The sequence below is a fragment of the Gordionus sp. m RMFG-2023 genome, chromosome 4 (genome assembly GCF_954871325.1).
Source record: "Gordionus sp. m RMFG-2023 chromosome 4, tfGorSpeb1-WG-v2, whole genome shotgun sequence".
Lineage (NCBI taxonomy): Eukaryota > Metazoa > Nematomorpha > Gordioida > Chordodea > Parachordodidae > Gordionus > Gordionus sp. m RMFG-2023.
In genome coordinates this window covers 1-18153 of record NC_088778.1, presented here as the reverse complement: position 1 = coordinate 18153, position 18153 = coordinate 1, and the positions used below count along the sequence as shown (strand labels likewise).

The following is an 18153-nucleotide window of genomic DNA, read 5'->3' as shown; positions in this document are numbered from 1 at the left end:
CCATTAGAAGCTTGATCAACTTAACCATATTGGATGCATTATCACTAGTTATGCTATATATCTGGTTAATATCTATGTTTTGTGTTTTAAATATTTCCAAAATAACTTTTTTGATATTTTCCGAGGTAAGTTTTTCTGTGAGTTCTCTCATGCATATTGATCGCAATTGTATTTTCCCATCAGCTATAAATTGAATATTGACGCCTAAAATAGCGCTGTCATACCTTGATGCAATATCTAATTTTATAGAAATCATTTTATTGAAGATTTCTTTTTTTATATTAGCAAGGCATTTGCTAGCCATTTTATTAATATTATTCCTCATATTTTCTGAATTTATAGAAAAATTATCTCCAAGTCCTGTTATAATTGGGTTGATAATTTTTTTAAAAACTAAATCATCTAATAAGCTAAATGGCCGGCCATGTAAAGTAATAAGTTCTGTGCAAGCATTAACTAACATGTTTTTATCCATTTTAATTTTTATAATACTATTTAATGCCTGCTCAATAGATTTATTATGGCTAGGCTTTGATATTGATTGCAAAGGCTTGGAAAGCTTTAATTTTTTTGTAGTTAGGGATTCATATTCTTTAGAATGATGCCTTTGAATATGCCTTTCTAAATTAGCTGCATGGTCACTTTTAATATTGTACAATCATCTATTTTACAGGTTGATTCATTTAAGAGAATATTATAATTAAAAAATGAACGGACTGGGTTAACTTTGTGGCGGACCATTTTTCTAAAAACAAATTTTTATATATGATTAACGTAAATACAATAAAAAATATGAGATGATCACTGTCAACATCAAGTTGCAAAACCAAATCATATGGATATTATTATTTAAAAATTTATAGAAAAACCAATTTTTTAATTATACTCAAATTCCAAAATTTTATAAATAATATATAAAAATAAAACCTTATAAATTTGGTAATTTTGAAATTTAAATAATGGCCCACTATCATATTTAGTAAATAAAAAATTGGCTATTTTGATATTTTGCATACTAAAATATAAAAAATAGGAATATGGTTCTAATACTAATAAATACAAAAAAATGAGTTAAGAGCAAACAAATATTTTAAAATTATTTGATAAACTAATTAGAATTTATAATCCAACACAAATTCTATTATTTATAATAAAGGCTACAACTACTTAACTGCTTATTTAATCATGTCACATGCCAAAATTCTATAAATAATATATAAAATTAAGTATAAGTTTTGAAATTCTATGGGAACAATGACCCTTCCATCAAACTACTAATTGGTAGTGGTGATATTATACTTATATTAATTTAATAAATGTAACTAAATAAAAATTTGGTTATTTTGATATTTTGCATACTAAAATAAAGAAAAAGGAATGCTCTAATACTATATGATATATTTAAAAGGTTGTGGATAAATTTAAGTCAAAAATATTCTATTATTTATAATAAGGGCTATAACTGCTAATGCTTTAAAATATACTCATACACATGCTAAAATTCGATAAATATAATATATAAAATTAAAACCTTATAAGTTTTGAAATTCATATGGGACCAATGACCCTTCTATCAAACTCATGGGTGGTGGTGATATTATACTTAAATTAATTTAATAAATGTAACTAAATAAAAATTTGGTTATTTTGATATTTTGCATACTAAAATAAAGAAAAATGGAATGCTTAAATAGTATATGATATAGTTAAAAGATTGTGGATAAATTTAAATCATAGTTAAAAAATTAATACATACTTTATTAAGGATCAGATCACACAAATATTTTAATTATAAATAAGGATGTAGTTGGAGATATGGTTCAATATATAATTACACCACAAGGAAAAAATATGTAAAAAATTCAAGTAAAAAATATGTAAAAATTACAAATAATAATTTTATTTTGCTTTAAACCGGTTTAGCCATTTTTCATAAAGGTTCATTTTACTCCTTCAAAAATATTAATATCGGTTACGGTTACGGTTCAGATATTAATAAAGATTTATAACGGTTTCGCGGTTCGTTACGGTTCGCTCCTGGTCCCTGACCTAAACACAAAATTCAACATACAGGGTTTCCTATTCAAAAAAGGAAAAGTTCCAATCAAAAAAGGAAAAGTTTCAATCATAAAAGGAAAAGGTCCGATCAAAAAAGGAAAAGGGTCAATCATAAAAGGAAAAGGTCCAAACAAAAAAGGAAAAGTGTCAATCAAAAAAGAAAAATTCCCAAAAAGAAAGGAAAAAGTCCGATCAAAAAAGAAGTGCCAAGCAAAAAGAAAAAGGACTTAGGTGCTTAAAATGGTTCCATTTGAATTCACGTATTGGTGTGAGGGAAATTTGATGATTCAAGTAAACAATTGTCGTTATCCAATGATATCTCTTCGTCGTTCTGCACAATATATAATAAAAATAAAAATTAGATTCTATTTTTAAAAATGCACAAACGAAAATATAATTGTATAATAGTTTTATTTTAAAAAAAATCAAATAAATTCTGGTCGAAAGGCAAAAATTTTTTAACCCTGTAAGTCCTAAATTTCAATAATATCTCTCCTTATGTGCCTGGATTATAATTTAATTTTGATCTCTTCATAGAGATTTGTTTTTGAAATAAATAATTATAAAATGACTTCCTAGGTCGTTTTATAATGATATATTTAATTTTAAATAGCCATTATTTACGGTATCTTTAAAATAAGGAAAATAAAATTGTAATCGATAGGCATTTTATAAAAAATAAATTATTAACTATCTTCTAACATAAGCTTAAACTTTGGCCTAATAGAATTAAATGAAGGGAGCATTTTAGAATATGATTTACATTCCCCCCCCCCCTATATTTTTATTAATTTATTACTAACGACTTTTCATATCATTCCAATATTTTCAAATTATATCCGTGTTTTTGGAGAATTAATTATAGTAAGCAAATCACAATCTTTGTTTCTTTTCGCAAGTTTAGGTGAACCATTACTCAATTTAATTTAAAAAGGAAATCATTCATTGATTTTTTTCTGTCATATATTCTATATAAAGGTGGAACAGATATAAAAATATTATAGATCAGGCAGATTGGCAGATCGGAAATCATCTTTTGGAAAATGTGATCAAATTAGGATTGGAAATTTTTCCCGGAAAAAAAATAAGAAGGACCGTGGTTATTAAATAGCCTCAGATGAACCATTTATCTTTGGTTAAAATAAAAAGGATTCAACATTAGGTTCAAAACCATGATTGTAAGGTTACTAGTGAGATAATGAATAGTTAAAACATGTTTAATTTGGGCTCCTGATATTTAGGGCAACTCATAAATTTGGCCAAAATTTTGAGCCCTGATCAAATTCCCATTTATTTAATTAGAAAATGACTAACGATAAATGTAGAAACTGCCTAAGTTGGTCAAAAATATCGGTCACCACGGTGCCCAAATTAGAATAGGTTCTACCTTACATATTTATGTTATTATGCGTGAAGGCGTAATTTTGGCTGAGGTTTAGCTTCCAAAAATTATATAGGTGTTAGATATCGTAATTTTTGACAAAAGATTAAAATCGTAATCTGCTTGATTTCAATTATTATAAAAAGAAGACAATTATAAAATATAGTTAGATCTAGTAATCTGCTTCAGGTTTAATTTTACTAACCCGGCCCAGCCCGAAATTTTTTTAAAAATATTAGGCCCTATCCAGTCCGAACCGAAATTATTTTTAATAATAGACCCGGTCCAGGTAGGGGCCGTGCATCTCTTGTTTGAGCTAGTTATACTTTTTCTTTCTAAAAAAATGGGCCGTGTGGGGAATTAAATAATTTATCATTATGGGCTATTTATATTGAGAAGCCTAATCTCTTAATTTTAGATATCATTTACTGTGCCTAATTTCTAAATTCGTAAAATCTACTATCGGAAATGGGATCTAGCTTCCAGCATGCTTAGAGAACCCATAAATAGGAGTAGCGAAGGGAGTGAAACAGTGTGGGACATTATTCCTCATCGGTAGTTTCCCTGTTTTCGCATATATAATTATATAATTTCAAGCTAAATCAACCCCCCCCCCACTCCCTCTCTCCCCCAAAATTGTATAATACAATATATTACTAATAAACAAAAATTTAAAGAAGAAATGAAAAACCTTAAAAATTTTTTATAATTTGGTCAAAGTGGGAAATAAATCCCGCCAAATATAAAATTTATGTCTGCAATTGGCGGGGTTTTTTAACTGGCCCGCTATTGGTTTTAATTGTTATTTTACTCACCTGTTATCCCATTTCTTAAAATAATATTTAAAATAATTTTTAAAATATACCCGTTATCCTCATTCCGTTCGTAAATTATTTTTCAACCTGCGATTTGCAGATCTATTGTTGTTAAAAAGGCCCAAAGATTATAACCAAAATAACATTATATGTCCCTAAAGATTTTACGCTCATAGCAGGAAATGCTTGGACATCTATTTGCCAAATCTCGATGCCTACAAAATATTATTTTAGCTAAAATCTTAATCGGGCCGTTTTGAAAAAAATACCCAAATAGGACTTTTTAACAACACTGCTCAGATCTCTAAGCAAAGCTCCCGTAAATTATATTTGCACATCCCATGGAAAAATATAAATTCTAACCACTTTTATGATTAATATTCATAACTGTTATTAATTATCAAGATATAAATAAAATTTTTAAATAAATGTATTTTCGCTAGAGGGGTAGCCATAGTAATTATATAGATAATTCTAAATCAAAATTTCAAAAAAGGTTACATTTATTTAGTTTTTTTTTAAAATGTTTCCAAAAATATAAAATTGGGGAAATTTGACCCTTTTGGTGAAAAATATTCCTAAATTATAGATCTTACATCTAAAAAATTTATTTTTATTTATCATATAACAAAAAAAACTAGGTTCCTTTTGAAGAGCCAACCAAGAAAAGCGTAAGTTTTCTTCGCCTCTTTCTAATAAATAAAATAAATTGGGATCTAAAACGATAAAGAATATAGATTCGGCTAAGGTTTGAATCATTATTCAAGCTAAGTTCGTAACACATAATAATTTTGAATCGGTTAAAACAAATCTTTTTTTCGCATTATACATATTAGAATAATATAAAGAAAAAGAAAACATTGTTTAGAAATTTAATTATATTCTCTCGAATATAGTATTGAGCCGCATACAAATTAAATTTGGGATTCTCTCCTGTCAAATTATATCTATTAATGGAATAAGAATATATATTTTTTCGACTTCCAGAAGTAATTCATGATATTTATAGGTCAAAGCTGATTAATAATCATCTGTTAGTTAATATATCGAAAGGTTCGAACCGGTCCACCGATTCCATTCAGGCTCGAACGATATAATTTTAGATGGCTCAAGCTTCGTATATAATAACGATGAATAAAGGTTCGATTTGAATCCCAGAAAAAAATGCGTAAAAAATAATAGAATTGATTAGATGAAGAAACCTATATATACCTTTTTTCGAATACAAGTTTATTAGAATTTATGTAAATGTAAACATCAAATTTTCCAAAAAAATTTATCAATTACATAAAATAATAATAAAATATTGAGCCGTTAGGCTATGTCTTCGCAGCCAATTAAAAATTCGCATCATTCGAGCAGTTTGAAAAAGAGGGGGGGGGGAGAATAAAAATTGATATTTCAAAATAAAAATATTCTTTTCATTTTTTTAGTTATAGAATAATTTTTTTTTTTTAAATTTCTAGGAACTCAACTATATTTAAAGCTGACGCAATTCTTTTTTCATCATCTAAAGCTTTATTTAAGAAAAAAATTATTATTTTTTATTTGTTTCCAAAGATTAATATTTATTTATGAAGAAAATTTATAATTTTGACTATTTTATCATTACTTGGATTGAAGATCATAGCAGCACAAGGTAAACATATAAAGGAGAGTATTTTAAAATTTGTTAAATTTAAATATTTCTTTATATAGATCAATGCAAAATGACCCAAGAAGGCACTGATATACGACCTGGGCAAACCATATCCATATCAAGCAGTAAAAAAATTATCCAAGAATATCAAGAAAAATTAAAACATATTATATATATATATTATTATAAAAATTAAGAATATAAGCAAGGAGCGGAAAATATTGCAAGTATCAGTAAATGCAATGGGAATTTGACTGTTTCAATTGCACTAAAACAAAAAATATGTAATTAGTGTGATAAATATATTTATTTTATCAATCAAAGATAATTGACAGGATATTATTTTATTAGATATACAATCTGAAAATAGTAAACCCGTCCTTATAAATAGCCTACAAACTGAAAATTTTGGATTAGGTATTGGACCCAATCAAGTCATTAAATATTTGAAAATTAAAGATAAATCATGGGTGCGATATATTTTAATGGGTATAGATAACAGAAATAAAGATGACATTTGGATAAACGTAAGTATTTCTCTTATTTTTTTTGTAGGAAATGGAAAGGAATAAATATATTTTGTTTTTGTGTTATTTTTTTTTAAAAAAATAAACTAATTTTTTTACATTATTTCCAAAAATATGAAACTCTCGAATAGTAAGGATTATTTAATAATAATGTTAGCTCTAAAATTATAGATTATGTAATGTGGCAAATAATGAATTTATGTGTTTCGCGGTTAAAAAAATAAGATAGTGCCTTTTATATTTTTTTATAACGATAGTTCAAGAAAATTACAAAGAGGCCAGTTTGCTCTTTTTAATCTTCCATTAGCCCAGGCGGAAAAAAATGACAGGTGACAAGGTGAGGTTTATAGGAACATTAAATATGTATGATATCTCCGATTCAAATTAATTTGTAAAGCTTTTAAGATATTAAGCCACATGTTGAATTCTATATCAAATAAATTGGAGATATGATAATAGTATTTTCATATTCATTAACTAATAAAAATGTAAATATTGACAAGCGAGACTCTTGCCCTGAGAATGGCGCTATTAATTTGTCTTGTCGTCGGTAGTATGATAATAATATTATAGAATGTATATTAAATCTTTTATTATATAACAAATTTAATGATGTAAAAATAACTGATTGAACATTTTAATATAAGATCTCTTTTTATATCCAAAGTAAATCAATCATGTAAATATTTCCAAATTACATAAAATAAAAGTTTAATTTAATATATCACACGATAGCCTTAGACCTTCATTATCAAAAATGAAATATTAACACAATAAAAAATAAATCGTTACCAATATGTAACAGTAAAAAAATTAATTCCCAAATCGAGCTTCTTTTTGAGATATGCCTAACTTTTAAATAACGAGAAAAATATTCTAAAATAAACTCTCAAATTAATTTTAAAAATTCACCTTAAATAATAATTTAACTGTAAACCATTAGCTCTTTAATAGCTCTTTATATATGGCGAATTTAATATTTTGAAAATCAGCTTATTACCAATATCGAAAATGGATATAAAAAGAAAACTAAGTTTGACAAGAATTAGGGTTGCAACAATTTTAAATCTAGAATTGGCCCAATATTTTCCAAAACCCCGACCCGATATTTTAATATCTATAATCTCCTCTACATTAGCCCAAGTGAGTTACTTTACCTACATCCCTAGATTTACAAATGAAACCCCGGGAAAGTTTTATCGCAGACAAAGGCTTGAAATACATCAGCTTCATTGGAAGCCTCCTTTCCAAGTAGCCAATCTTAATGATTAAAAAAATTTTTTTTAACTTAATCCCTTTATTTTAAATATAAATTGTTTGTTTTTTTTATATTTTTCCTAATTAAATGATTGTAATTTTTTTAACTATACTTTACTGTATTTTTTTTAAAAAAATATATGAAACACCTATATAAATATTGATACAAATAAGATTTAGTTCAAAAGTTCACACCTAAATTGTGAAATTCAGAATGTGGATATTCTAACATTTAATTTAATCCGTTATTTATAGAATTTAAAATACTAAATGAACAAATAAATATCGGTTTCATTTATCGGATCGGTTATTTGAATTTTGGATCGGGTCGGTAAAAATATCTGAATCCGGCATTAGTCCTAAGTGAAACAAAATAATTTTAGACACATAAAATTATTAAGCTATTGAAAATTCGAACCGAAATTAAAAATTTTTAAGTAATCACATTTAAAAAAATTTTTTTTTAGCGGGAGTATTCTAAAACCTCACCTAGGTTTAAGATATAAATTGGGTCACTTTTTATAGAAATTACTTTTTTTTTCGAAAATTTGAGGGGGAGTGACTCGAGCCCTGTCCTCCCTTCCCCATACTTTTATAATGACGATACGGGGTAGGTTAAGTCAAAGAAATTGCAAATGCATCCTCTGGTTTGAATATTGACTTCCATATAGACCCCCCCCCCCTACTTCCTAAGCTTATAAACTTTCCATTATTATATATGTTGATTTATATAATATTTAGATTTATTTCATAACTTATAGGTAGGACCCTCATCCAAAGTTGTCAATCTCTCCTTCAAGAGAACCTAATAAACAGAAGAGGAAAAATACTTTCCAATTTGATGATTAATTTATACGTGATATTTATTCAATCACAATGATTTTTTGTTCTTAATTCATTATAACATATTGAAATAATATAAGGTTCTCTTTTTAGTGGTAGGTTCATTTTATATTATATATTATACCAATTAACCACCAGTAATTTTTTGTTCTTATATCATTATAGTATATTGGAATCATATCATTACAAAAAAAATAATAGTGCTTAATCTTTTTAAAGGGGTTCATTTTACATTATATATTATACCAATATACCACCAGTAATTTTTTGTTCTTAATTCATTTAACATATTGAAATAATATAAGGTTCTCTTTTTAGTGGTAGGTTCATTTTATATTATATTATACCAATAAACCACCAGTGATTTTTTGTTCTTATATCATTATAGTATATTGGAATCATATCATTACAAAAAAAAATAATAGTGCTTAATCTTTTTAAAGGGGTTCATTTTACATTATATATTATACCAATTTACCACCAGTAATTTTTTGTTCTTAATTCATTTAACATATTGTATTAATATAAGGTAACAAAAAAATAATAATGCTTAATCTTTTTAAAGGGATTCATTTTATATTATATTATACCAATTAACCACCAGTGATTTTTTGTTCTTATTTCATTATAGTATATTGGAATAATATAATTACAAAAAAAATAATAGTGCTTAATCTTTTTAAAGGGGTTCATTTTATATTATATATTAGACCAATTAATCACATGTGATTTTTGTTCATATTTCATTATAGTATATTGGAATAATACCATTACAAAAAAAATAGTGTTTAATATTTTTAAAGGGTTCATTTTATATTATATATTATACCAAATAACCACAAGTGATTTTTTGTTCTTAATTCATTATAGCATATTGATGTAAATATAATGAAAGAAAATCTCATTACAAAATAAATTAAAATAAAATACAAACAAACAAATAAAGTAAGCATATGAAGCGAAAAATAATAAACTTTATATTAAAGCAATCATTATTTTATTTTGTAGGGGAATCGTTTCCCTTTGGTGGTTTGTTCTACGAAAAAAAAATATTTATATCTTACCTTTATTTTAATTTTCTTTTATTCATTATTTTACTAATTGGCAAAAATATAGACAAAAAAAACAATTTTAAAATATCATGTTCACAAGAAGAGTAACAAGTAAAATAAATTTGGAAGAAAAAAATAATAATATTTTATTTCGTTTTTTCCTCTTTTTATAATTATTCTAAATACAGATAAAGTAATACCTCGATTAACTAATTACTCAACTTAATGAACCGACAAACAGGTAAACCAATACTTTGATTAACTAATTTTCCACATTAATTATCGACACAAAGTTAAACCAATACCTAGATTAACTAATTTTTCAAATTAAGCGTCCGACACATAGGTAAACTACCATGATTAACTATTTACTCAGCTTAAACATAGGTAAATAAATATCTCGACTAATTACTCAACTAAACGTCTGATACCTAAATTAACTAATTTTCCAACTTAAACGTCAGACACACAGGTAAACACCCGATAAACTTATTACTCAAATTAACGTCCGGCACATAGATCAACTAATACCTCGGTTAACTATTACTCAACTTAAACATCCTATACAAGGTAAATTAATTCCTCGAATAACTAATTACTCAATTTGAAAACTATCTTGGCCACCATTTTTTTATTTTCTAAGGGAAATCGGTAGTTTTTTTTCGCTTCATATTCTCTTAATTTCCTTTGATAGTTTGTTCTATATATTTATATCTTACTTCTATTTTAATTTTTCTTTATTCTTTATTTTACTAATTGGCAAAAATATTGACATGAAAACAATTTAAAAATAGAATATTCACAAGAAGAGTAACAAGAAAAATAAATTTGGAAGAAAAAAACAATAATTTTATTCGTTTTTTCCTCTTTTTATAATTATTCTAAATACAAAGTAATACCTCGATTAACTAATTACTCAACTTAATGAACCGACAAACAGGTAAACCAATACTTTGATTAACTAATTTTCCACATTAATTATCGACACAAAGTTAAACCAATACCTAGATTAACTAATTTTTCAAATTAAGCGTCCGACACATAGGTAAACTACCATGATTAACTATTTACTCAGCTTAAACATAGGTAAATAAATATCTCGACTAATTACTCAACTAAACGTCTGATACCTAAATTAACTAATTTTCCAACTTAAACGTCAGACACACAGGTAAACACCCGATAAACTTATTACTCAAATTAACGTCCGGCACATAGATCAACTAATACCTCGGTTAACTATTACTCAACTTAAACATCCTATACAAGGTAAATTAATTCCTCGAATAACTAATTACTCAATTTGAAAACTATCTTGGCCACCATTTTTTTATTTTCTAAGGGAAATCGGTAGTTTTTTTTCGCTTCATATTCTCTTAATTTCCTTTGATAGTTTGTTCTATATATTTATATCTTACTTCTATTTTAATTTTTCTTTATTCTTTATTTTACTAATTGGCAAAAATATTGACATGAAAACAATTTAAAAATAGAATATTCACAAGAAGAGTAACAAGAAAAATAAATTTGGAAGAAAAAAACAATAATTTTATTCGTTTTTTACACTTTGCAATTATTACAAATAAATATAAATTTATTACTATTATAATTAATTTTATAGCATAAACAATTTTTATAATTATTCTTTTTTTATTTCTTGTACAAATAATAATAATAATATATTAAAAGAATCATTGCGCATGATAATCAAAAAAATATATTCATCAATTTAACAAAAAAAAACTACCCACATAACAATCATAACATATAAATTATTTTTGTATTATTTTATTTATAAATTATGTATATAAAAAAAATGTTATAAAATGATCTATAATATTTTTTGCATAATTTTATTTATAGTACATATATAGGGAAATAATTTTCATTGTGTATAATAGTTAATTTTTTTTTAAGTTAAGTAACCCGTTACTTTTTTGAATAACCAGTAACGCGCCAACGTTACGAGTAATAACAGCATTAGTTTTTATTAACTAATAACGTCTGCTTTTTTATTTCATTAACTTCTAAATATTCCATTTTCAAAGACAAGTTATAATTTTTACATTTTATATAATATTAAATTTAATTTACATATAATTAAATAAATAGGAAGGGATTTTTATTGCCATCTCCTCACCCCCCCCCCTTATTATTCTTAGATAACAAGTTTTTGTCATCAAAATTTCTAACATATTTTAATTAAAATTCCCAAATTTTGTCTAACTTCCATATTATTTTTCAAAATAAATTTGCCAGCCCCAGCCAGCAGTTTAATAATCGTTTACTAGAGGAAAGACGAGTAATTAAAATAGAATAAATAAAAATATATTGGCATTTTTCATTTTTTAAATAAAGATTTTGAATTATAAATTTGGACGATTATGTAAAATTATGAAAATAAATACGGCTGAATATATAGTAAACGCGTTAGGTTCGAGCGTTGTATTTAACGCTTTCAAAATCTCAGCTGATTTTTCGCGGGGGAGGATTTAAAAGATAATGCGAATAGTGATAATTATTTTAACAATACATTATTTTATTTTTTCGAATTCGTTATTATTTTTATAATAGTTTTTCTCTTTTTTTTTGTAATGTCTCCAAAATAAAATGGCTTGTTATAAGATTCATTTGTATAAAAAAACAGCTGTATAATATAAATCGTTGCTTGTTTGGAAGTAAAAAATATTGCGAAAAACGTGCCTAGAGTAGGGTTACTTTTTAAATAGTCAAAAACGCGTGTTCCTGCGCTCCTTTTTTGAAGTAACATTTTTAGCACTAGTTTTTATAAATTATATTATCGTCTGCTTTTTTTATTTCATCAATTTTTTAATGTTCCATTTTAAAAGACAAGTTATTATAATTACATTTTATATAATATTAAATTTAATTTACATATAATTAAATAACTAGTATGGGTTTATTTAACGCTATCAAATTAACAGCTGGTTCTTCGCAGCGATGATTTATTAGATATTGCCAAATAGTGATAATTATTATAAATAAAATTTTAAAAATATCACATACCTTTTTATCGAATTAGCTATTTATTTTTTATCATCGCATTCTACATATGTTTTTCAAAATATATCATAACGTTATCATCAAAACACTTCATATTTTTTTAAATTATAGCCGATTTATTGGCTTGATTTTGTAAATAAAGCCACAGGTTAAACAATAAGACGTTTACTTATAAATAGATACTTAAGATATAATTTTATTGTCCAAAATAATCCACGAATTTTTCTGGCCTTATAAAAATTTTGCCTTTCATGAGTGGGTCGGTGGGCCAAAATAATGCATAATGGACATCAGAAGTAAATTGGCGTGTATATTTTTTTGATGGATATTATTAATTCACATTATAATTGGGAAACAAATTTCATGCTCTTATCTTAGATAAATTTTTTTAAATTTTTTAAATGGAAAATATGCTATAGATTTTAAATGGATTTTATTTTAAAGGTAATTTCTCGTTTCAACCAGAAAGTACTAATCCTATCAGGATTAGAACTTAGATCTATACAATAGGTGACATATACATTTACTGATTAAGCTAAGAGGCTATTCAAAAAACAATTTTATTTTGTGTATAAGGATAAAAATAAGAAGATATATAATATTTTAATAAAATAATGTTTAATGCCCTACATCATTTATTGGTTTTATTATATTTAACTTTAATATAAAATAAAATGACATTATAATAATACACCATTTTTAATAATATAATATCTTTCCTAAAAATGATATATACATATATGCTTAATCATCTACGAAATTCGCAGTTGATACGATCGTAAAAGCTAAAACGACGATATGCTTTTTAATTGCCTCAACTAAGAAACTTGATAATTTACATTCAGATTTACCATTCACTGTATGTGAAATGTTATCATTTGAAGTTGATGATTTAAAATCTATGGATGGATCAGTAAAATTACGCATATCAGGAGACGCATAACTCAATAAATCATTTGAATAGTCGTTCCCATTATTGCAACTGTTCCAATCGGTAATGATATCCCCTACCCAAAATGCTAAAATTTTTGAGTCAATATCGGAATTATTAGATAATTGTTGCAGTGCGTAAAGTAAGTCATTTAAGGCTGGAAATCAGACCAACTATATAGATCTGTATTAGAAGGCGCTAATATCAAGTGTTTATATAAAGGTTTGTGAGGCAATCCATATGTGTTTGAAAACCCTCTTTCAATTAGCATTAATTTATCGTTCAATGAACGAGTCTGTATGACAGAATAATTTTGTGTATTTGACGAAGTGGTGTTGGTGAAGGAGGATAATAGTGAATTATTTTGGAAAATTGTCATCTTACGATCGAAATATGTTATGGCAGTTATAAGATCATCTAAATAATATTTATTTAAAAAAAATAACAATAGATATTCATTTTAAAAAATCTATAAAAATTTCTACCAAAATAAAAAACTTTAGAATTACTATATGCCAAAATACACTTAATTTCATTATTTATTTAAAACCAGGATATAAAAGATTTTCGAATTTTAAATATTTAACATTTTCGACAATTTTTGAATTAGCAATTAAAAGAGAAAATCGGCAATGCAAATAAGGGGAATCTTATAGATTTCTAAATGTTAATATCAGTTGGGGGAAGATTTTTAATTTTTAAAAAATGATAATGCGATGACAAACAAATAAAGTTTAAATATATAAAAGAAAGAAATTATAAAAATGATTTAAGGATCCTTAGAAATTATTTAAATCATATGAACGTTTGTAAAATTATTTACTCATGCATATCCTATTGAATGCAAGGTTTTAGCCGAAGTCCTTAATTATATATCTAAAAAATTTCTTTAGGGATTCTCCATAAGAAGCATGTGATAGGGGTACGATTTGAGAATCAGATAAGTAATGAACTAATATAGCTATGAACTGACTTACCGCTTTGTGATAAATAAATTCTGGATCTATGTGTTTGTGAACATTATAATAAGTGTCATATCTAGTGTGGTACAAAGGGTAATTCCATATCATCTCTTCCTTTATATATATTGTAGTATAAAGTTTGATAAATTTATAATATATGTTTGCAAAATATAAGATTTATTTAAGTATATTTTAAATAGGCAACCAGGTAGGTAACGCTTCATATTTTAAATTATTTGGGTTCAATATTATATAATGTCTTGCAAGAGGGGGGGGTATCAAATCTTGATTATGGATTTTTAAAAATTATATATTAAACAAATATAAAATAATTTTTCTATATACCTATATATCTTTGGTTTTGATATTTATTTCAATTTTTACTCTGTTGCACATTACCTTATTGTACACATATCGTATATATCCATGGAAGTCACGCCGGCATAATTCATGAAAGCGAAAAAATCGCTCTCGCTACTTAATTCTCCTATATTAGGGTTTCCACTGAGAGTCTTAGAATTTGCTAGCCAAGTGTCATAAATCGTTTCTAAGCCTAAACTTATTTCAGCCATTTCAGGATTGGGTATCTGTTATATTTATAAGTTTCAAAAACCTCTATATCAAACCATAAATATTACAAACCATATCCCATAACACAAAACAAACCATATCCCATAACACAAAACAAACCATAATTTCATAATAATAAGACTCAAATTTATTTATTAAAAACATCAACAACAATCTCTATACATTAACACAAAAAAATATACCAAAATTTAATATAATTATTATCCATTTCTTCATCTCCCAAAGGTTCACAGCTGACATCTTATTCAATATTTTCCCATCTCCCACTAGGGGTTTTTCCTAACAATGAAATACACCCCGTGATCATCATCTCCTCTTCTTCCCCCAAGGAAAACTTAATACCCTGTCAGAAAATAACTGACATCTTATGTATTATATTAAATTTATTTCTTCTTTTTTTCAATAATTACAACACGCCCACCCTTCACAAGCCCAGCGTCCCTCTCTCTGTGGTGGTGTTGTATCGAATCGCCCCTTTGAAATGTATCGAATCACCTCTTTAAATTGTATCGGAAAGCCTTGAAGACGTTCAGGAGATTATCGAATCATCTTCCCGTATGATGATTTATAATATAATAACTCCATTATATTTCAATATAAAATCGCGAAAACAGACATTATCAATAATGACATGTATATTAAGGTATCTGCATTTATAATCTACGGAACATTAATATGGACAATGTAATATCCGCAAAACATAATAATTTATTCATTTTAAGACATTTGGGAACTACTAGCTATAATATACATTATTAGGGTATGATTCATGGTAATTAGGAAATAATGATTTTACATATAATAATGTAATGTGAAAACATGGTCTATGTGTGAAATGCAATTTCAACACATGTAATTTTTCTTCTATCATGTGAAAAAAACAAAGCTACATCTTTATAAATATTTCCTAAAATGAATATAAAAATCCATCTTTAGGTATTAAAAATAATTGCGAAACTTGGCCGAACAAAGATTATAAATAAAATTACAATACATACGTATATAAATACATTTAATATTATATATGAAGGAACAAATATATAATATGTAGAAAATACAATATTTTCCATCTAGGAATTACTCAGTATCTTAAGAAAAATATACCATTTCTACCTAACTCTGTCATCACAATTAGCACAAATTCACAAAAATGTAGAATGCAAAGTAACAAAAATTGATAATATAATGGGCTATATGGTATATATGTAAAGAATTTTTAATATACCTTCACAATATAAAATAATTTGAGTCTTTTCTTTAAAAATATGTTCATAATTAAATAGTAAAATGTGATGTGTTATAAAATTATTAAAAAGATAAAAAAAAATGTATTATGCAGCATAAATTTACAAAAAAAAAAACTTTCCCCAGTATGCAAACTAAACAATATTTTCACCTCAAGGCATACCCCTCAACACGGGCTGACCTTATCTGTAAAAATATTTTCCCTTCACATCATTGCATACCACACAAATAATATAATAATTGCAAATAAAACTTCTTATAAAAATTTATAATTTAAAAAAAAATATATATATTAAATATAAAGATTTCATAATTTAAAAAAAAAATATTATACACCATCTAATGTATCATATAAATTCCTATCCAATTTATATATACACTAAATGCAGACACTAAATCAAAATAACTATCCACATCTAACATTATAGATATTATTCTGACTTCATCATACTTCAATTCCTTCAAATTCTCATTCATAATTAAATATATCATATGTTACCTATACAATATAGTAACATTATAAATAATAATTCATAGTTAAATATATCATATGTTACCTATGCAATATATTAACATTAATTAATAATAAATTATCCCATACATATTCATCCCTTTACAAACCCAAAATGCATAATTAAATAATACACACTTTATTACAAAAGTCTATATCCATATATATTTTCATAAATTTCACATATTTAAATATTTAACAATCCTTTCTGTCCTGCTGTTCATGAGGTCTTTCAGCTTCCTATGACGGAATACCTATAACACCATTCATTGAGTTTTAAGGCATACCAAATAATGATCAAAATTAGATGTACCATATACATCTAGACATAAGATAATATACCAAATATTACTGTCTTAAATTCCTGATCTTATTTCCATATTTCTGCCTAATACTCATTACCTACTTTCAATCTTACATTTTTTTAAAGTTAAATATAAAAGTATAGAAATTTTTAAACTCACGTATCTATATAGTTTTTAGTACATTGCATGGTTAAAATTTTTCATATAATATTTATACAAAAATTTTGTTTTTACCTTTAAAATACCGCATTAACCCAGGTTCGAATCCTGGTCACGGCACCAATTTCAAAAACCTCTATATCAAACCATAAATATTACAAACCATATCCCATAACACAAAACAAACCATATCCCATAACACAAAACAAACCATAATTTCATAATAATAAGACTCAAATTTATTTATTAAAAACATCAACAACAATCTCTATACATTAACACAAAAAAATATACCAAAATTTAATATAATTATTATCCATTTCTTAATCTCCCAAAGGTTCACAGCTGACATCTTATTCAATATTTTCCCATCTCCCACTAGGGGTTTTTCCTAACAATGAAATACACCCCGTGATCATCATCTCCTCTTCTTCCCCCAAGGAAAACTTAATACCCTGCCAGAAAATAACTGACATCTTATGTATTATATTAAATTTATTTCTTCTTTTTTTCAATAATTACAACAATAAGATCATATTCAATTTGCAAAAATTAAATGATTCATATATTTTATAGTATACTCTATTTCAAATTAGTATTGTTAAACAGCTCGTTACTCAATATTTTAGCCAGAAAAATATTATCTAAGCCTCGAGATTTCGATAATATACGTCTAAACCTTTTCTATGAGCAAAATCTTCAGGCTTGTGTAATATTTTTCCAGATGAAATAATGAGTTAGCCGTTTTTTAAAATCGGTTCAAAACGAGCCGAGTAACAACACTAATTTAATATTAATCATCAAATCCTAATAAATAAAACAATTAAATTGTTCAAAAGGGCCATTTTTATAC

General features: G+C 25.8%; 1 protein-coding gene across 1 annotated transcript in view; it reads left to right on the top strand.

The window, feature by feature from the left end:
* The window catches only part of LOC135928066 (uncharacterized), a 96543-nt gene extending 88057 nt beyond the window's left edge, over positions 1 to 8486 (top strand). Inside the window, exons 3-8 of the mRNA XM_065464398.1 lie at positions 4896 to 4925; positions 5878 to 5893; positions 5953 to 6018; positions 6091 to 6177; positions 6245 to 6420; positions 8439 to 8486. Of these exons, the coding sequence (XP_065320470.1) occupies positions 4896 to 4925; positions 5878 to 5893; positions 5953 to 6018; positions 6091 to 6177; positions 6245 to 6420; positions 8439 to 8486 (423 nt within the window). The remainder of the gene's footprint in view (positions 1 to 4895; positions 4926 to 5877; positions 5894 to 5952; positions 6019 to 6090; positions 6178 to 6244; positions 6421 to 8438) is intronic.
* Positions 8487 to 18153: the final 9667 nt, after the last annotated feature.